Source organism: Peromyscus leucopus, chromosome 5, assembly GCF_004664715.2.
Source record: "Peromyscus leucopus breed LL Stock chromosome 5, UCI_PerLeu_2.1, whole genome shotgun sequence".
Taxonomy (NCBI): Eukaryota; Metazoa; Chordata; class Mammalia; order Rodentia; family Cricetidae; genus Peromyscus; species Peromyscus leucopus.
In genome coordinates this window covers 7174489-7196312 of record NC_051067.1, presented here as the reverse complement: position 1 = coordinate 7196312, position 21824 = coordinate 7174489, and the positions used below count along the sequence as shown (strand labels likewise).

The 21824-nt window shown below is 45.5% G+C and overlaps 1 protein-coding gene across 1 annotated transcript in view; it reads right to left on the bottom strand.

The window, feature by feature from the left end:
• Trpc7 (transient receptor potential cation channel subfamily C member 7) overlaps positions 1-21824 on the bottom strand; it is a 127677-nt gene that overhangs the window by 31397 nt on the left and 74456 nt on the right. Inside the window, exons 5-7 of the mRNA XM_028863316.2 lie at positions 19495-19711; positions 8007-8240; positions 248-512 (exon numbers count right to left, since the gene is read on the bottom strand). Of these exons, the coding sequence (XP_028719149.1) occupies positions 248-512; positions 8007-8240; positions 19495-19711 (716 nt within the window). The remainder of the gene's footprint in view (positions 1-247; positions 513-8006; positions 8241-19494; positions 19712-21824) is intronic.

The window sequence follows — 21824 nt, the reverse complement described above, 5'->3', positions numbered from 1 at the left end:
GTGAGTCCAAGGCCAGCCTCATCTACATCAGGAGTTTCTGGGGCAGCCAGAGCTACACAGTGGCAAAGTGAGAACTTAACTCCTTTGCTCTTCTAATTTCAGAACCCAGACCTTAAACCACTTAGAACGAAACTCACATTAACCTCAAGGAAACCTGAGCTCTTCAAGAAAGCACTGCCAGGAGGCTCCCAAGGATTCCCAGGAACGTGGGGAGGCCCTCGGGGAGGGAGAGTGCCAGGATACTCACGTTGTAAACGCTGGGTTGTACTTTGCACCTCGGTAGTAGGAGTACAGGTTGAACATTCCGATCATGAAGGCCACAAACACCATGATAAAAATGACCATGAACTTGAAGATATCTTTCACAGTCCTTCCCAGGGAGATCTGCAAGGGCCCGAAGCTCTCGTTGGCTGGCAGGATGTAGGCGATTCGAGAGAAGCTGAGCACCACGGCTATGGCGTACAGCCCTTCTGAAATGATCTGGGGGTCTGAAGGCCACCACTTGTCCCTGGCTGAAAGAAAACAAGCTGGGTTACTCACGGGGGTGGGGGCCGCTCTGGAAGACACCCAGTTAGGCATCTCCAACAATTTGCTTTTACTATTTAAGTCTCTGTGTGCAGGTACCCAGGAAGAGTAGAGGGTTTCGGAACCCTTCCAGCTGGAGTTACAGGTGGTGTGAACCACCTGACATGGTGCTGAAGCTGAACTCAGGTCCTTTTGAAGCAAGTGCTCTTAACTGCCCAGTCATTTCTCCAGACCCAGTCAGGTGCCTTTAGCATTCTCCATTCTCCGGTCCTCTCTGCTCTTACACAGTCCCAGCACACAGAAGATGCTCACGTGCCTGGAACACGCTTCCTTTACTGCAGGTCTGATTCATTCCAACTGTCCTTCAAGATTCAAGCTGCCTGGGCCTCCTGCAGGCTGGGTGGGATTCCTGTGCCCCTGTGAGCTCTGATGGCGTCCTCTGCATGTCTCCTAAGACATATGTCACAGTGCTTACCATTCAGCTTCTCTCCTCCACACACAGGAGCCGAGCCACTCACGGGGGAGGCCCGAGGAGGAGGCAGTGGAGAGGAATGTGGGCCTAGAATCAGTCAACTGGCTCTCTTGAGCCACACTGTCCCCTGTGATCATGACAGACAATCTCATGAGCCTTAATCACTGTGGCCTTTGAGCCACACATGCCAAGAGCTCAGAACAGGGTCTGGTACAGAGCAGGCACTGATAAAGGTCTGTGAGGTGAGTATTCTAACCACAAGTTCAGATAGCCACAAGTCAGAGCAAATAAGCCCCTCTGGGGACCAAGAATCCGAGGGTTTGCCTGAGAACATAATCTTGTTCTTCACCTCCTCCCCCTGAAGGTGTGTGCTGACAGGTTTTCTTCCTGACTGAGCGAGGGTCTCAAAGGTGGTGACCATTCACAGGGATTTGCCACAACAGTACTGGAGGGACTCGGCTGCGGTTTCCTGGTGAGTCCTGAGGTCTGAGCTGCCTTTCGAGCATTCCTGCAGCAGAGTGAACTGCACTGGGTCCCTGCTGCACTACTGCAGGCCTCAAGTCTAAGGAACGGCACCCATGGCCGACCTGCTACCTACTAGGAGAGTCTCAGGTGAGGGCAGTACCTCCCTCCTGGGAAGGTGCCTGCTTGTCACAGTGACTGGGGAGGAGTAGCCCTCAGATGCTGAATGTCCCATAACGTCCCAGACTGCACCACACAGTGAAAACGGCCCTGCTGACAAAGCCAAGAGCACCCCTGTTGAGAACTGCTGAATGAAGCTAAATGAGAAACATCGACAAACTTAAATTAGCCCTCACACTAAATTAGCTGTGATTTTCACAACAGCCCCGTGGAGCAGATATTACTATTGCCATTTTGAAGATTGGATTTAGGGGTATGGGGTCCTTTTCAGAGCCGGTAAGTGCAAATAGAAAGCATATTACATGGCAGTTCTTGGCACCCCAAGGGAGATGGAGGGGGAGGAATTTTATTCTTTGTTTTCAAAGCTAGACTGCTAAATAATTATAATAGAAACCTTTAGTAAGCGAAGCTGTGCCACCAGGTTTCATGTAGCACTTTCAAATTACATTTGGACTACATTAACACAGACTCTATGTTCTTACCAAGGTCAGAATTCAGAAGCCCATGAAGGGCAAATCAAGAGAACCAAGTATGTGTTTTCTAAAATATCTGCTGCCCTCTATGAATAAATAACACATTTGAGTGTTATGAAATAGGAAGTAGATTCTTCTGTTAAACAGACACAAAAATGAATTCTTTTGTTAAAATGCCAACTACAATGCATCATCTTCAACCTCAGTGATAACTGCTCCTAGTAGATTCTGTCTGTTCCTGGAGGCCGAGGCTGGACTTCCGGTGCGGACATTCCGTCTGTATGGGCTTGTCAAGGCAGTAGTGATGGGTGGGCATAAAACAAGCTGCACCGTGTGATTCAGACAAAGGGACTTTCATCTTGGAGCTGGAAGGCTCGCCTGTAAGTCTCGCCACAAGAGGGTGCTCGGTGCCCAAAGCTGGAGCACATGCGCTCAAAAAAAAAAAAAAAAAAAGCTCCGGAATATTTCCGAGGGCCCAAGGTGAACCGGAAAGGCAAGGACAATGATGCGCTGCGACCTGAGCCGGGGCCTGATACAATTCACAAAGGAATGACGCCAACACGGGGACAGTTGGGCAGCCTGTACCGTTACAGTAAGAAGAGGGCGCCCTTCTTTCCTTAAGGAACGCAAGCAGCATAGACCAGGAATCATAAGCCATTCAAGAAAATCTGACTTTGTTACATTAACAAATGCTGGAAGCAGGGGCCAGGAAGCGAGGGCTGTAACACAAGCCTGCTCATCTTTTACATTTGTGTCATGTGTTCAGTTCCATAAAGATCATGGCTGTTCCTGACCATAGATGTTCTATGTTTACAAGGGCCATTTGTTTCTATCTATCAGGAAGGACACATTAACATTCAAATCCTTTAAATGATGTGCCACTAATTAATACTTACTAAGGAACCTTTTAACCACCACCACCACCACCACCACCACCAGCACCAGCACCACCACCAGCACCACCAGCACCACCACCACCAGCACCACCACCAGCACCACCACCCACCACCACCACCACCACCACCACCACCACCACCACCACCACCACACCAGCACCACCACCACCACCACCACCACCACCAGCACCACCACCACCACCACCACCACCACCAGCACCACCACCACCACCACCAGCACCACCACCACCACCACACCAGCACCACCAGCACCACCACCACCAGCACTACCACCACCAGCACCACCAGCACCACCACCACCACCACCACCACCACCACCACCATCACCAGCACCACCACCACCACCAGCACCACCACCACCACCACCACCACCACCACCACCACCATCACCAGCAGCACCACCACCACCACCAGACTGCTAAGCCTCACCCTGTCATCATTCTCTTTTATAACATGGAGTACAGTGTTTGAGATTTAAAAAAAAAGGGCCAAAGGGATAGTATTGATAATAACTGCTACTATTTAGTGAGCTTTTACTATTTTCATGTATCTGCATTATTTTATTTAATCCAAAACAGACCTTTTGACATATGCATTACCCTCCTCTTACACATGAGACAGCAGAGACATGGAAGTTAAATAAACCAGCAAAGTGAACTCTAGAACCAGGATTTGACTCCAGGTCTTTCTAATTTCAAAGCTTGGGGAGAAACTTAGCTAACAGAGGGCTGGAGAGGTGGCTTAGTGGTTAGGAGCAGCACTCTCCCAGACTCTATTTCCAGCATCCACATGATAGCTCTCAATGTCCTGTGAGTCCAGTTCCAGAGGGTCCAATGCCCACTTCTGGCCTCTGCTGGCACCAGGTGTGCATGTGGGTGTAGATACACATGTATGCAAATCATCAATACACACAAAAGTAAAATGAAAAAATTCACAGGCTATGGTTTTCAACTCATTGGAGGCCAGAATTTTCTCTTACCCAAAACAATATTGTCTTTCTTGTAATGTCATAAGAGCCTTACTGTGGTAAGATAGAAAGACAGAAAACTTTAATAGGACAAAGGAAGGGAAAAGAACCCCTCACTGTGGGGTCTAGTTAAAATCTGAGAGTCAAGAATTTCAGCACAATTAAAATATTAGGAACACTGACAAAAGACTAAATCCCCTGAATCTGATAGAAGAAAAAGTGGGGTATAGTCTTGAACTCATAGGAAAAGACTTTCTGATCAGAACACTGTTAGCACAGGCTAACAAATGGGACCTCCTGAAGCTGAAAACCTTCTGTATGGCAAAGGATGTCAATCATTTGGTCAAAGCAGCAGACTACAGAATAGAAAATGATCTTTACCAATTATGCATTTGATAGAGAGTCAATTGTTGTGGAATATTCCTCTACACTGTGTGAAGATATGTCACTGTGATTGGTTTAATAGAAAGCTAAATAGCCAATAACAAGGCAGGATTTCCAGGCACTGAGGATGCTGGGAAGAAGGGCAGAGACACAAGGAGACATGGAGGAAGCAGGAAAGCAGGATGGACAGTCCATAGATGAGGTAAATGAGCCTTGAGGCAGCACATAGATTAATAGAAATTGGTTAATTTAAGTTATAAGAGCTAGTTAGAAACAAGCCTAAGCTATTGGCTGAGCCTTCATAATAAGAAGTCACCATGTGGTTATTTGGGAGCTGGCTGATGGTACAGAACAACCCACCTACAGTTAACATCTAAAATATATAAAGAACTAAAAACAACTGGACATTAAGAAAACAAATAACCCAACTAAAAATGGGGTACTCAGCCTGGTGGTGGTGGTGTACACCTTTAATCTCAGCACTCAGGAGACAGAGTCAGGCGAATCTCCATGAGTTTGAGGCTAGCCTGGTCTACAGAGTGAGTTCCAGGATAGCCAGAGCCACAGAGAAAACCTGTCTCAAAAAACAACAACAACAACAAAAAATGAGGTACCCAAGTACCCAAAGAGTTCTCAAAAGATGAAACACAAATTATAGAAACACTTAAATGTTCAATATCCTTAGTCATTAGGGAAATGCAAATCAAAGCAACTCTGAGATTTCATCTTCTGCCTGTGAGAACGGCCAAGATCAATAAAAGGAATGATGGGTCAGTGCTGACAAGGATGTAGGGGAAGGGGAACACTCCTCCATTGCTGGTGGGAGTGTAAACTTGTACAGACACTATGGAAATCAATGTGGAGATTCCTCAGAAAATTGACGATCAATCTCCCTCAAGACCCAGCTATTCCACTCTTGGGCATATACCCAAAGGGTTCTCCATCCAACCACAGAGACACTTGTTCAGCCATAATCATTGCTGTGCTATTTATAGTAGCCAGAAATTGTGAACAGCCTTGCTGTCCCTCAACAGATGAATGGATATAGAAAATATGTTACATTTACACAATGGAATATTCCTCAGCTGTTAAAAGAACAAAATAATGAAATTTGCAAATAAATGGATGGAGTTAGAAAAAAATTATGCTGAGTGAGGTAACATACATCCAAAAAGACAAATACGGTATGTATTCTCTTATATGTGGATGTTAGTTGTTAAGCCTTTGATAGAGACTGTGGCAGCATGCACAGGGCCTGCACAGGTCCAAGCCAGATGGAGTCCCGGTGCTGAGAGGGGAACTAGATTAGAGCCTCCCTACCTAACCCAGAAGCTATCTCCAATCGACAAGGGAAAGGTCAGTTTTTTCCCAGTGGAGTCTCACTGGGTAGACAAGCTACAGTTAATGGAGGCCCCATGCCCAGCAGTAGATGCCAACACAAGACAAATTCAGTGTTCAATGGCACTTTTGAAGATGTTTTGTCTCATAACATTTTGTTTGGTCTTCTTTTTACCCTTATGGGTCTTTTGTTTAAATACAGTTTCTGATTCTATGTTTTTATGGATTTGGGGTGTGTGTGTGTGTGTGTGTGTGTGTGTGTGTGTGGTGTGTCTGCATGGGTATATGTTTCTTGTGCTCTTTCTTTGTTTTTTTTTTTTTTCTTTCTTTCTCCTGTCCATTTCATTCTGGTTTGATTGTTTCTTTATTTGCCTGTTTGTTTTCTAAAGAGAGGCAGAAAGAAGGCCTGGAGTTGAACCAGTGGGGGTGGGATGGGGGTGGGGTGGGGGTGGGGAGGACCTGGGAGAGATGAGAGAGGAGGGAAATCATGATCAGAATGTATTGTGTGGAAAAAAATTCAATAAAACAAAACCAAAAAGTCTTTAAGTATGGCTACAGCTGCCTGTATATGATTTGCACAAGTTCAGACCAGTCAGCATTCTAGCATGGAGGGAAAGGTCTCGGGAGCCCCCACACTTAGCTGAGGTGCTACGGAGAGTTGACAGCTTCTGGGAGGGAGAGTCCAGTTTCTTTAAGGACATGGCTCTCAGTAGGCTGGCCATACTCCAGGAATACATGGGCAGCACAAACTGGAGCTGATGGGTTGTTTTTGTTTTTTGTGTTTTTAAAGCAAAGGAACCAAACTTGGGGGGAGGCAGGGGTAGATCAGGGAGGAGTTAGGGAGACAGGCTTGGGGTGAATATGATCAAAATGCATTGTTAACATTCTCAAAGAATTAACAAAGTATTTTAAAACTGGCTGTGGGGGTTGCCTGCATTCTTTCTAAACAAATACATTTCTACACAACAAATGGTGAAATAGCAATGATGTGCAGGACCTCTGAGCACTGCCTTATCCTTTCCAAGGTATAAACCTGCCAATATCTGGGAATCTCACAAACAAGACTCAAAAGTCATAGAAGAAAACATTTTAATTCCAGTATGCAACTCCGTGACCTACAGTTTTACCTTAGCAGCTGTAATCCCATCCCACCCATCACAGGAGCCAGCCTAGGACTTGTTTATGCTCGTTAGCAACCCTTCCAAATACAACTTCAAAACTGTGTGTGTGTGTGTGTGTGCGCGCGCGCGCGTGTGCGTGTGTGCGTGTGTGTGTGTGTACATGCACACTTGTATGCACATACGTTGTATACACACAGACACACACACACACACAAGCTATGGTAAAGAAAAGCAACTCTTTTGAGATTCTCACACCTACACTTGGATGCCTGATATTTTTCTCTTCATTCTCTCTCCCTTAATGCTCATACTCAAGAACTATGTTACAATCTCTTCTTTAAAAAATAATTATTAGCATATGAATTATACCTAACAGTGAGATCTGTGCTGATATTTTATACACATATGCACTTTGATCACGTTCACTCAGCTACGTCTTTTGCTCTCCTCCCACTCCCACTGACGCCCACCCCCAAACTAGTCCCTCTTCTACTTCCATGTCTTTGCGGGGTGGTGGTGGTGGTGGTGGTGGTGTGACCCAATGGGCTCAAGTAGGGCTACTTCAAAAACCCCTTCTAAATAAACTCCAACTTTCACCCATCCTGGCTCACTCTGAAATTATTTTCTGCAGGGCAGTCAAGAATGCCAGCGTCACCTGAGTGGAGCTCTCTGTAGACCTCAGGATTCTTGGAGGCAGCAGCCTTAAGTGTCACCAACTCCCATGAAACCCATTTCAAACTCGTATGATCAATGTATGACTGCCTCTTTTAAGAACTATCTCACCCTGAGAAAGAATGCTGAATTAAAACAGGTCATACCTTTGTGCAGAATAGAGTATCCAGGATGGACTGAAAAATTTCAGTATATATGTTCCTCACATCAGGGAGAAAAAAAGGATTCTTCTTCAAAATCAAAATAAAACATCTACAGAAATGCTTTAAGAACCCCTCCCAAACAAACGCACTCCTCCAAACACAAAAGAACCATTTCCAAGTCACAAATTAATTCCACATTCTGTAAGCACTGTAGGCACAGAGAACTTGGTGCACCCATGGGCTCTGACCTGCCAGGTTCCAAATCCCAGGTCCTGGGACCAGGCAAAGTGATTGGCACACTCCCATCCCAGAGCCCGCCCGACCCACCCAAGATGCTGCCCCTGGAACTCACCGTAGGTGAAGTACGCCACTTCCGGCGGAAGTGAGGCGTTGTGCAGCGTTACATCCTGCACATATTGGTCCACGTACAGCTGGGCCTCGCTGGCCTTAAGGAAGGCCATGAACCTCGCGGTGAAGGAAGCCACGAAGATGGAGAGCATGCCGAAATCCAGTAGGTTCCACAGGTGCAGCACGTACTCCCGCGGCCCCTCTTCCCAGATTTCCTTGCATTCCGACCAGATCATCCCTGTGGGAGAAGGCCAGGCCCATCTTCAGTTTCCTTGGCAGGCGCCAAGGGAACTAGGTAGAAACGAAAATGTCAGCTGTGTGACAGCTGGAGACAGAGATGGAAACACCTTCAAAGACAGACCCCTGGGAGAAGACATGCCTCTGTCCCTGACATCATGAGATAACCGTCTCTGAAAGCGAGGAGAGGGTCCGCATCCACGGCCAGACTTTGGAGGCGGTGTATGGGAGATAAGGCTGCAGGAACCCACACTTTAATATGGAGTAATTATAAATTAGGAATGCGAGGAGCTGAGGATGAGGAATTTCTGAAGGTCCCACATGTGATGTGGAATTCAGTTAACCCAAGTTACAGAGTCCTCTGTCTCTGTGGTTGTTTCAGTGAGTTTAAGCTTTAGGTTACTGGATTTTCCCACGTTTAATTAGTAATTAAATAACGAATTGGATTTTAAAGAAATCTGTCTTCATTGTTACACAGTAAGCAATGTAGAGATAGAGGTATATAATTGAAATGTTATAGGGTCCTCCACCTTTCTTCCAAGACAGCCCTGTGAGATGGCCTAGGCAGTGGTTCTCAACCTTCCTAATGCTGTGACCCTTTTACATTTCCTCATGTTGTGGTGACCCCCAACCACAAAATCATTTTCATTGTTACTTCATAACTGTAATTTTCTACTGTTATCCATCGTAATGTAAATATTTGTGTTTTCCGGTGGTCTTAGGCGACCCCTGTGAAAGGGTTGTTCGACACCCCAAAAGGTCATGCCCTACAGGTTGAGAAATGCTGGCCTATGCTACCGCTTTGGTGTATAGATGTCTAGACCTGTCACTGTCTAGTACTGTGGCCACCTTGTAAACATTCCCAGGTGAATATATTCCTACTTTTAGTTAAGAGTTTTTTGTTTGTTTGTTTGAGACAGGGTTTCTTGTCTAGCCCTGGCTGTCCTGGAGCTCACTTTGTAGACCAGGCTAGCCTCAAACTCACAGTGATCTGCCTGCCTCTGCCTCCCTCCCCAGTGCTGGGATTAAAGGTGTGTGCCACCACTTCCTGGCTAGTTAAGAGTTTTAAAATGAAATTCCCACCATGCAGAGAAACTGCAGCTAGTGAATATCCTGCTGGTGCCGGAAATGTCATACCCCAAGGTGGCATCCTTAGCCTCCCACCCTCCCTGGCTCCCGTTGCCCGGTACTCCTCACATTCCTGACTCCTCTGGCAGACAGTCACAAGAGATCACCACATGTCTGCAGCTCCCCTGATGGACTTTCAGTTTCATGTTGCCCTTTCAAATTTCAACTCTTCACCTCTTCAACAAGTCATGTGATGCTCCTTCACTTCTTTCTTTGACACCTGCAGTGTGTGTATCATAGCCCCAAGGCAAAGCCACACACCAAAGGTAGACTGTCGGAACTCCCTGTGGTCTCCCACCATCTCCATACAAAAGCAGAATGGTCCCCACAACAGACCCCAATGGTTCTGTCCTGGACATTTGCATATATTCCTCTTGCTTTTCCCCAGACTGCATAACAAGCCCACTGACAGCTGCCCATATTACAAAATGGGCCTCTTTGAGGACTCAGCTGCTGAAAACACCTGAAATCAAAGATGATGTTGGCAGTGGATGATGGTGGCGGCTCTGTCCTCCAGAGTGTGGCTGCTTTGGTCTCCAACCCACCTCAGAGCACGTGAGAGTGAGGGGCTGATTGCTTTCAGTCCTCAGGGACTCTGCCCAGGGACTGTTTCGATCCCATCAAATAAAAGGAATTGAAATATTTTTCCAAGGTCAAAAGCAGTCAGAGTCCTATCTTTGTTGAAGATTGAATTGGAGTTCCCACAGTGAGAAATGCCCTTACCCCTGCAGGTCTGTTTACAAGACTTCTCACAGCCCCTGCTTATTTTTCTCTTAACAGAGCCATGTCTCAATTTACCCTACCAAATTTTGGGCAGCAATTCAGTGGATCATAAGCTTCTTAACACAGAAATAGACTTGTATCTGTATATTTAAAAGTGTTATTAGAAAACCCATTACAGACTGGGGAAAAATGTGGATTTATGTATTTATTTATTTTTATTTTCTCTTCCCCAAAATGACCAGTGTCATAGTAGGCTTGCTTCTAACTAGACTTAAGGAGAATGTCAGGTTACTGTCTGGGATTCAGCAAACACTGGACTCAAGTTCTCGCCTGGCTGTTCACTGGCAGTGGGACATTGGATAAGTCTCTTGATTTTGAGTGTGTTTTGGAGGAACTTCAAACACTAAGAGCTCTATGAATCTGAAATGCAAATTATTTTCATTAGGCACTGAAAATGACTCCATGGTCAGATGTCCTTGTCAGTCTTCCTAGATTTAAATATTAATCACCTAGGTTAATTTAAGTCATTCCAAGGCCATAAGTAAAAGTAACATGGGGTGAGGGTTTGAGCAGCAGGAATGCCTAATGAAAACAGAAGTGTGTGAAATTAAGTACTTCAGTGAGGGAAATTGGGCCTCCTGCTTCCAAGAGGCTGGGGTACTGTATGACGTTTTATAGTAGCTGAGCCCCAGGTCTTTCCCCACAGCATGTCAATCAGAAAAATGTGTAGAGCTCAGGGGCCCAAGGGGTAAAGGATGCTTGGTACTTGAGATGACTCCAGGCAAAGTTCCCATTACTCAAGAAGGCCTGGAGCTCAGAGAACAAGGTCACCAATAATTAAGAAAGGTTCCTGGCAGAGAAGGAGGTTAGAGCATGCCAGGAAGCCTCAGAGGGAATCCGAATCTTGATGCACCACAGCTTCTGGGTAACGTCTGCAGTCTGTGTTGAGGGACTTGACAGAGGGAGGGAAAGGCGCTGGCTCCCGTTCTGGCCTCTGTGGTACTCAGAAGGGCGTCCCTTCCACTGTGTCTTGAGATAGAAATATGTACATTTCTTAAGTAGTCAGAGGCTCCTGCTGCTGTAAGCCAGGGTCCCACGTTTACCCACTTCCTCACGTCAGTCTCTCACCATTGGGCCAGCACAGAGTGCTCTGTGAACTCACAGGAAGGAAATACACCCAGAAGCTCTCCACCCAGCCCTAGTATCCAATGCTGTCTCCATGTGAGGGGCTTGTTTGCTTGACAGATGGGAAGATGGTATTAGTAATTCCTAAGAATGAGTCTGTGTCTCTTTACCCCCTTTATTCTGGCTGCAGCAGCCAGCAATTGTTGGGGTTCCTTCCAGGCACCCAGCTCTGGGCTAAGCATTACATCTACCAATCGACCCTTCCATATACGCTGACTGACAGCAACTATAATTATCTCTACTTTCAAGATGAAACTCATGCACAGAGTTGGCAAGTCAGGTGTCCAAAGGCAGACAAGCAGTCTAGGCTCTTTGCTGCCTACGGTGCCATCTCCACCATGCCCTGCAGTGGACACAAGCTCAGGCTGTTTAGTCAGAAGTCATCCGCTGAGCAGATATGGAGGTTCAGGCACCAATCTGGGGCTGAAGCCACCAAGATAGTGATAGCCCTTTGCTACAGATCTCCTTTTGCCACTTGTCAGTACAGCTGCTGTCCTAACAGTCATACGGGGGCCAGCCATGGAGACCCGGGAGCAAGAGGGTCAACATTGCACTCATGGGACCAAGTAGAGTGCCTGTGTGCTGTGTATTTGTAGACTCAGTGAAAGGATGAATTCATGGAAGAGAGGCTACTGGCCAGGTTAGGGGAAGGGTGTTCCAGGCAGTGGTCATTGGAAATGTGGAAGAGTAGGTCACTCTAGGGAACTGTAAGGTACTCAAGTTCAAGGGCGAGGAGAGTCTTTCAGAATCTAATAGACTCTCCTCCAGGTCTGTTGAGAAGGCTGGGTTCACCCCAAGCCCATGGATAGTGTTTAAACATGGTGAGCAGGGCAGTAACATGCTTTGGCATGCTAGAAGAAACTGGTGAATCATCTGGGGAGTTATGTTTGGACTTCCTGGATAAACATACAAAGGCTCCATTAAAAGAGTGAATTGGTTAAGAACCGGGATGAAGTAATGGAAACAGAATTGTACATTTGCCCTCTCAACTAAACATGGAGGTTTAGCTCCCAGTCGGGAGCTCAGACTCAGCTGTGCCCTCAGAGTTTACAATCCTCAGGTTGTGGTGAGAGCGCGGCTGTGAGACCGAAAGCCTGTGAGGAGAGAGCACGAAGGTGGACGGGACGGTTTCCCGACGGGCTGCCCAGTCCCGTTCCTCTGCCGCATTTACATGTATTTTACGCTGTCTTGATATTTGCATCTCCTTCCCTCAGTGGAGTTTTCAGCACTGCTTGCAAGTGTGGAAGAAAATGATACCAGGGCTGGAGAGATGCCTCAGTGGGTCAGAGCAGTTGGCCACCTGACAACCCCAGCTCAATCGCCCGAACCCACATGTAGAAGGAGAGAAGTGACTCTTGGAAGCTGCTTCTGACCTTCACGTGTGCGCATGCCTGCCTTGCCAGGACAGAATGAATAAATAACTGTGATGGGGAAAAAAAGACAACTAATGCCGGGTTTTTGTGGAAGACAGGGAGAGAATGTCTTCCACAAAAAGATTCCTAGATAAGAACCACACATTAGGAGAGCGTTCCTGGTCTTCGTGGGTCTCTGGGACTTCATAGTTCCCTGAGAGCGTCTCTAGAGACGTGTTCTTTGGCTGGTGATCTCCGAGTGCTCCAGTACCCCAGAGTTGCTGCTTTAGTGTGAAGCCAGGCGGCAGCTGTTGGGTGTCCTCCAGGCTGGTCCATGCCCCACTCTCCAAAGGCACTCATCCAGCAGCTCTGTAGACTGCAGGGTTTACCAGCAAGGTTGTCCTTCCTCCTCAGGTGTGTCCTCCATGTTGTGTTCTCCTGGGTGCTCACCCTTTCTCTGATGCTGCCTTCTTAGTCTCTACGGCTTGACTTCCCCCATGGGAACTTTCTTATATTTTGATGACAGCTTGGTAAAACATTTGCAGTGACAGAAGAATGCCTTTCTGATTTTGACTGTCCCACCGAACATGTTGCGGAAGAGGAATACTATGTCCAGTAGGAGAAGCATGGTGGCAAGGTAAGTTAGGGTATTGCTATGCCATGTGACCACTGAAGGAAATCGCTGAGGAAACCAGATCCCCCCCACTCCCATGGAGAGGATGAGTCAGCTGCATGTTGCAGAAACTCTGAGTTGGAAAGGAGAGCATATGGTCAGTGCTCGGTGCTGGGGAGAAAGGGAGGGGGCCGGGAGGGAGAGGGCTCAGAGGCAGAAACAGACAAGAAGAGCAGAGGGGCTGACAGTGAGCGAGGTGGAAGACAGTGGGGGAGAAGAGAAGCTAGAGAGGGTGGGCGGAGAGTTGAGGGTGTCCTAGGCTATTGGGATGGCACTGGCTGTCACCGAAGGAGACAGAAAACTAGGAGAGTTTTGAGGTATAGCAACAAGACAGGATTGGGCGTTAAATGGGTTCCTATCACTTCTGTGTTGAGCCACAGAAAGGGGAGGGCAGAAGCAGGGGGTCTGGACAAGACCCTTCACCTCTCAGTGGCTAAGACCTCCATATCTGAAAGCAGCAGACTGGGCTCCTTCAAGACCCAGAGTTCCTTTCACCTCTTGAGCTGCCTCTGGTAAGGAGGGAGCGATAGCTTGCATCGTTGTATAGCCAGCCTGCCCAGCGTACTGCAGTTACACATCTGGTGTGCCACTGGAGTACAGATTTGTGCATCTCTGTTGGCAGCTAGTTAAAGGCATTCTTGGCTGTAGCAGGGAGCAGAAGTCCAAGGCCATCAGCAGGGGATGGCACACTTCATACTCTTCAATAGTTGAGCAGAGAGTGGCTTTGATGCAGGATCTCAAGGTGTGCCAGCTCAAAGAACCTTCTGTAGATGATGATCAGATCTTTCAAAGTCATTACTTTTGCAATAATTAAAGATCTCCAGAAGTTATTTAGGGCAAGATTACACTAGTAATATTTATTGTTGTTTTCCTAATACCTGGCTGCCTAAAACATGATAAAATGCTTAATATTTAGATGTAACTATTTAGAAAAAGTGATGAGGTGGAAAATACCAGCCAAGTCCTTCAACACACTTCCACCACTGCTTAAACAGGCACACTGTCTACTCTATGCCCTCCACTTGACCTTGCCTCCTGTAATAACGAACAGAGTACCTCTGTCCCTAGTGAGGCCAAGCCCTGGACACGGACACTAGATCCCACCTCCCTGGGAGCTCTGCTTCCAGATGGTCAAACTTGAGGACACAGCATCCCATGCTCTGTCTGCAGCGCTCCCTGGCTCCCTACGCTGGCTTATGACTCACCACTCTCTGGGTTTCCTTTTCCTTTGCTAGACAATGCTCAGCTTCCTAAATGTTAACATTGCTGTGACCTATGGCTTGATCTTCAGTTATCTGTCCACTTTCAAAATCAGAGTGATAGCATAATTTGCCTAAATATACTGATGTGCTCAAATCTGTTTCCAGCCCCCGAAGTTCAGATGCACATGTGCATTTACTACTTGACCTTTCCTCTTAAGTGTCTGGTTTATTTCAAGATGGTATAAATCTTTGCCCTTAGGAAAAAATCTATAGTATATATCTCAAACTAGAGTGTACATTCACCTCTTTTCTTCCCTTCCAAAATGCTCTGCCCGGTCTTTCCTATCCTAGTGAATGGCTTTCTTTGATACCATTTTGCAAGCTATAACACTAGAAATTGTCCCTGACAGTTCTTCTTTCTCACATCTCACATGTAATTCAGTAGTAAATATTGATTTTACCTTCAAAGTGTGACCCTCTGCTACCTATTCTCACGAACCATTCGGTGTACGATTTACTGTAGGAACTTTGCAACCGGCCCCCTGCTCTGCTGCTGCCCCACAGCCGTCCATTAACACATCCCTCTTGGAAAAACTGAGGCCGTGTAATGTCACTTCTGTTCAGACCTACAAAGGCTCCCCCATTGCCATCACCTCTCTTCTCTCCGAACGTAGAGATCTCAGAAATGCTTGTTTGCAACATGTTCAATTTGCTATTGATTCCAGGCTTTAGGGCACACAACTCCTTCAGTCCCAGATGCTTTCAGCCTCCCACAGTGGGGTACAGGGCTCTCTAGCTGCTCAGCTATTCAGTGGAATCTGAAGACATGAAGGGAGAGAGGAGTCCACTTGCCTCTCTCTTAACGAAGATCGATTGCTGAGTAGATGTAGGGAGATAGAAAGGAAATGATTTCCTTTGTTCTCTCATCCCGAGTCTCTCTGTTTCCCCAATCTGTCTCCCCACTTCCCTCTCTCCCTTCCCCTTTTTCTTCCTCAGACAGGGTCTTCCTCTGTAGCTCAAGATGGCTTCAGATTGGTTATTCTCCTGCTTCAGCCTCCAAAGTTGCAAGGATTACACATATGTGCTACTGTGCCTGGCCTCTTTAGCCTTTGATAAAATTTTTGGTTCTGTTCTAGAGAATGTGTCTTGATTTCTGTTCCCAGAAATTGAATAAAATGAAGAACCATTTGCAGACATCAGGAAGAGGCAGCAGCCTAGTGAAGGGAAGCCAATGGGATGGCCTGCATTCTTTCTAGAAGCCCACCTCCCATCTGCGGTGCTCAGAGTGTAGGCATAGGGTCACTGGCTGAAGAGGCAGAGGTGGTCACATGTCACGTGGCAGAACTCCAGAGAGAAGGGTGCTGTGCAAACCCCAAAGCAAACAGGGTAGAGTCCGTGGCTAAGTTCCGAGCCACAAACACACGGAGTGGGATTCCACAGGAGACCAGAGAGCTCACACAGGTGGGGAGACATTTGAGCTGTGACCACCCAGAACTGAAAGACTTTGTTGACACCTAAAGCCTACAATGAAGACCCCAGAAACGAGTCTCCACAGCACAGAAATAAATAGTCCTATGGTAAGTAAAGCTCTTGAGATGCACTCTGAGAAATGATTCCAGCTGATATGCAGTAGTGTAATACCCATCCGCATAAAGCCACTCTTTAGGAGGATGACCACTGCTGTGAATTGACAGTCACTTGTCCCTGCCAAAGCTCAGGTTGAGGCTCAGTGCCCAGTGTGTCAGGGTTGGGAGGTTGGGCCCAGCAGCGGGTGTTGGGTCATGGGCGTGGGTTGATGTTTTCCTCACATTAGTGGCTTCTTGCTCCCGTGGAGGAATGGTGAAAGGAGTTCTTATGAAGTGGGGGGGTCCTCATGAAGAGGGTTCTCATGGGTGAAGTTGCCTCCAATATCTTTCATGTACTTGGCTTTTCCACCCGCACTAGGATTCATGTCCAGTTCTGCCTGCTCCCCCTTTTCCTTCGCCCTGTGTTATTTTGAAGCAAGGTCAGGGGTCATCAGTCACGCACTTGGCTTTTCCTCCCACATTCCGCCATGAGGTCCTTGTCAGATGCAGATGCCTGTGTTAGGTGTCCCCCTCCACAACCAAGAGCCAGAGCAATCTCTTTGCTTTATGGATTCCCCAGCCTTAGTTTTTCTGTTATAGCAACAGTGGACTCAGGCAGCAAAACTCAGGTGTTCAACAACACACTATGTGAAGTATTATTGACCAACATTGATTAATGCCAATTTATAAGAGAAAGAGCAGTCTGTGGAAATTACACAAAAGTGACAGTCAAGATTTAAAAGGTACCATAAATCTATACAACATATTGAAGGAGGGAAAAGCAAACACATTGAAGGAAATGGGCAATATAAAGATATAAAAAGAATTGATAAATAGGAAAAGAATATGAATTCCATGAATTGAAACAAAAACAATTCATTGGCATTAAGATTCACAGACATGGTAAAGAAGTCAGTAATATGAAGCAGATAGGGCATGGGATTGGAAAGAAGAAAACAAGACTTCACTGTTTTGCAATACTCTACATAGCCCTGGCTGTCCTGCAACTTACTCTGTAGACCAGGCTGGCCTTGAACTCACAGAGATCCTGCCTCTGCCTCCCAGTTCCTGCGATTAAGGCATGCACCACTACCCCGGCAACAAACAGATTTTTTGCAGATGAAATTTTTGTGATCTTTGATCTTGCTTCATAATAACACAGAGTGAAGAAAAAGGAAAAGGGGGCAAGATTGGCCATGAATCCCTAATTATTAGAGGCACATGGGGTTCATCCTGTTCCTCTCTTGAGTTTTGTATTTTTAATTAACTGTAATAAACATTTTGCAGTTTTCACCTTTTAGTAAGAAAGTAGAACCTTTATTCTGTATTAAACTTGGTAAGAAAGAGGGCACTGTGAGAGGCTCTTGTCTTCTCTAACACCTCAGATGTGCAAGTCCTGAAGACTCACTCTGCTTTGATGCAGAGGTGAGATCAGGCTGTGTAAGTCAGAGAGGCCCGATGGCTGGAGATGTGTCTCTCCTAGTGCTCTGATGCTCGGACACCTGGGATGAGCCATAAGAGGCCTCAAGAGGAAGTCATGGCTCAGGGGGCTTAGTGCATAGTAACTGCATTTGTTTAAAGGAGGGGATCTTGTACTCACTACAATCGGGTACAGGTAGGAAAGTGGGTTGAGTACAAGACTTACACTGGAAACACTTTAAATTTTTACTCATAAACTCAGCATGTAAATATTTAAAAGTGTCTAGTGTTAAAGTGTTTGGTTTTTTTAAGCCAAGGGATGTCTGAGAGACAACTGGAAGAGATTGTGAACTGTGAAAGGCCATAACCTAACCTATACCAGGCTCCAGTGTCTCTTTCCCGAGTTAGGGTCAATGACTTGACTAAACAGTTCTTTGGCCACAGGTTTTCCAGTTGATCACATGACCCTGAGAAGCATGCTGTTCTGTCCTGACTGCTCTAAGTGAAAAGATCCTCTTTGTGGTCCATCTAGGGTCCATGTTTCCAGTTGGTCTCGGCTTGGGCACCCATGATGCTCTCTGCAGTTCATCTCTTGTAACCTTCTTAGGTTACATGTTAGTATAGGGCATGTGTTGTATAATTGTTTTACCATCTGTTCATGATTTTGCTGTTTGATGGCACAAACACTTTGATCCTGAATACTTTTATGACTTAATACTTATAAACAGAGTGACAGTTATACAATTGTTAAATATTTACCACCAAAGCAAAATCTGGGTGAATACCATTAAACCAATTTAACTAATCGATCAACTTTTGTTACTGCATAAATTTATTTCAGTTCTTTTTAAACTTTTATTTCACTAGAAATATCCCCATTAAATTTGAATCTTTGAAATATAAAGCTTACAGTTTATTAAGATTTTGCTTATTATATTATTGATAATAGCTTTGGCAGGTTTTCAATTTTTTTCCCCTGAGACATTTTTTCTCCTATTGGTCTATTTGCAATTTTCAGTGTTAGAAAAAGAAATCAATAGCAATTTTCTACATTCAATTTTAGCCATTTCCAGTTTTGTTTTATTTTTCTTCTGAGCTCATCAATGGTGGACATTGGGAGCCATTTCCTAGGAAATTCTAGTGGCAAACCTTTGCAGCACAAAATATTGCCACAGATAGGAATTTCACAACTGTTAGCACGTCATTTAAACAAATATCATGTGTCACACTCTGTATTGGACTTTTTTTTTTTTTCCATCTTGACATAAGCTAATGTTGTCTGGGAAGAGGGAGCCTCAACTGGGAAAATGCCTTCATTGTACTGACTGTGGGTGAGTCTATGGACATTTTATTGATTAATGATTGATTTAGGAGGTCCCAGCCTACCAGGCAGTGCTTCCTCTGGGTAGTTGGTCCTGCCTTATATAACAGAGCAATCTGAGTAAGCTAAGAGAAGCAAGCTAGTAAGCAGCACTCTTCCATTGCCTCTGCTTCAGTTCCTGCCTCCAGGTTCCTGCCTTCAGTTCCTATGCTGATTTTCCTCAGTAGATTGTGACCTGGGATATGTAAGCCAAATAAACCCTTTCCTCCCCAAGTTGCCTTTAGTGAAGATTTTAATCATAGCGATAGAAACTAAGATACTCCCTGAATTTTAGGTAATATTAACTATACAAATTCTACATATTGGATTTATACAACTTTCCCTTAAGCTATGAAATTTTGCTCTTCATAGAGCAGGCTTGTCCTAAGACTTGTAGGGGACTAAATGATCAATGTGTGTCTGAAGTAAAACCACCTTATAATCATAATCAATACACCTATAAGGAAGAGTACCTAGTGGATACCCCCCTAAACATCTCCTTTCAAAACTGGAGTTTCTGTTGCCTCTTGTACACCATCTTGACTTTGGTGTTGGTCATTGCATCAGCCAAGAGTATGCACAGCAGAAGGGGAGTCTAGAAGTCGGTGACGCCAGTCAGAGGAGGGAGTGAAAGAGTGGCTGGCTTACCTAAGACCCACTTCATGATGAGCATCTCTGTCCAGGAGAACTGCGTGGTCTTCACTCTGAAGATCTGTTTGGGGTAGTCTGTGAAGGTCTCATTTGGCAGAGTCTTAACCCCCTCAAAGCGGTCCGATGCATTCACAACTAACAGTCCCAAGAAGATTGTAAACGACACCGCATGAGCTACAAACTTCATGAAGGGACTCCTCAGGGTTCGTCCTAGCTGGAGGCAAAGTGTGCACAGGACATGTTAAAATGACAGCTCAGGTGGGCACAAGTTCTCCAACACATTGCTTTATTTCGTAAAACCGCAATCTAACCAGAGAATCTCCCATCTTGGATGGACATCAGAAGGAACACAGACGTTTTCTTTTGTACTTACACGGAGTGGCTGTTTAACTAAATCTATGGACTGACTTCAAAGGGCTCTTTTCTATTGACAGCTCTCAGGGGGAGGGGCTATGGGAGTAGAACACGCAGACACACAATCAAGTCAAGTTACGACTGTTGGCCTAGGTACCCTCAGCCTCATGGGTGTGAGTTTACACCCTTCAAATCTGAGAACACAGTGCTAAACAGAACTACACTTGAAAGTGCATGTTGGGCTTTACCCATTTGCTTGGGCTTCAGGCTTACGTGGTTCATTTTTTCATCTTTCTTGTATCTTGGTGAATTTACTTAGAACCATCTGGTTCCCAGTATTATGTTAGCTGCACTTCCATGAAATTTGATGCACCTTATTGTTGTGTGTATTTTCACACTTTTCTTTTTGATTCATTTTCAACTCTGGGATTATTTGCTTTGCAGTCACATGGGACTTTTTTTGTTTTGCTTGCTTGAAAAAAAAAAACTGTAAGGCAGAGCAGCGGAGTCACCATTTCAAGGCTAGCTGGAGCTCCACAGGGAGACCCTGTCTCAAAAAACATTTACAATTTTACAGTAGCATGTTTGTAGAACACAGAATTTATGCTACTATCTTAAAACTCACTGGTTTCTCCGTATGGCCTGTTAGCTGGTGTGATTATATCCAGTGAGTCTAGAATGACCCAGGATCCACCTCCCTGGGAAGCAAGCATTAGTAGCATCTTCTCTTCCTAATGACACTCCAGCTAACTTCATGGTGCCGATGAGATCACACTGCTAGGTCTCCTTCATCACTCTCACCAAGTTTGACCTTTCCTCCAGACATACTGAAAAGATAGGGACCTTTTCGGCTGCCCAGCTCCTCCAGGGTGGATTTAGTCATGACCAGTGGCTTTCACATGTTACCTCACTCAGGAGTTCTGGAGTGAAGTGTCACCCGGGAGACTGAGTATTGGCCTGACTGAATGTCCACCACAGGGTCTCTAAGGTAAGACTCCTCAGTTACTGCTGTGTTCAGCATAATGTCTGTATGTCAGCTGGCTTGATGATGTTCTTCTAATGTGTTTCAGTTTGTAACCACCCCTTGTCCTAGTTGTCAGTACAACATAGAGCACATTGATTGGAATTTTACAAATAACTGATTTTTATCTTTTTAAAACATTCATGGCTGAGGTCCAGACAATAGGAGTCCCTAGTCACGTAGAAAGTCACCAGTGCTCACATGTATATTTCCATAAGACACACTAGGAACAGCTTCAGAAGTGTAAAGCGATGTTCATCTGACAACCACAGGCCCACAAACTCCTTACATATGCATCTCTATACTTTAATGCTCTAAGTTTATCTGTCTATATGTGTCTGCATTTATTGAGTTTATGGTATTTTTGACAATAGGCAAATATGCTAATTTGATAATGCAGAATAGAAGGATAAATGAAGTATCTCACATGAATTCAATAGAATCAAGATATATCTGAATTAAGCCATGTTGCATTTTGATTTGTTACACATCAGGTATCAATTTGAATTTTTCAACATTTTAGTGTGTTGCCATCTTGGAGACTCGTTTTCCAACCTTTTGACCTTGGGCATTTTTCTCTATCGAAGGGACATCCTTGAGTAGCCATCACATTGTGTCTTGTTACTGTCTGAGTTTTCATAAACAACAAGAGAAGCTGATGACTTCTGGCAGAGGAGGTGTTGAGGAGCAGACAGGGGCCATGAGATCCATCTCTCCTGGAAAGTCCATCAAAGAAAGATGGAGATACAGCTCTTAAAAGACCACTGGCCAGTGCCCCTGTGAGCTCTACATGGGGTCTCCCACTGATGAGCCATGTAATAATGTGGTGGGGTAGAACCATTTCCATCTCCCTGACCAGGCGAGGTACCGACTCACACTATATGTGTGACCCAAGGTGGCTGTAGAGTTCTTGGAATCCCTGCTGCAGGAAATTTATGTTATTTTTGTTACC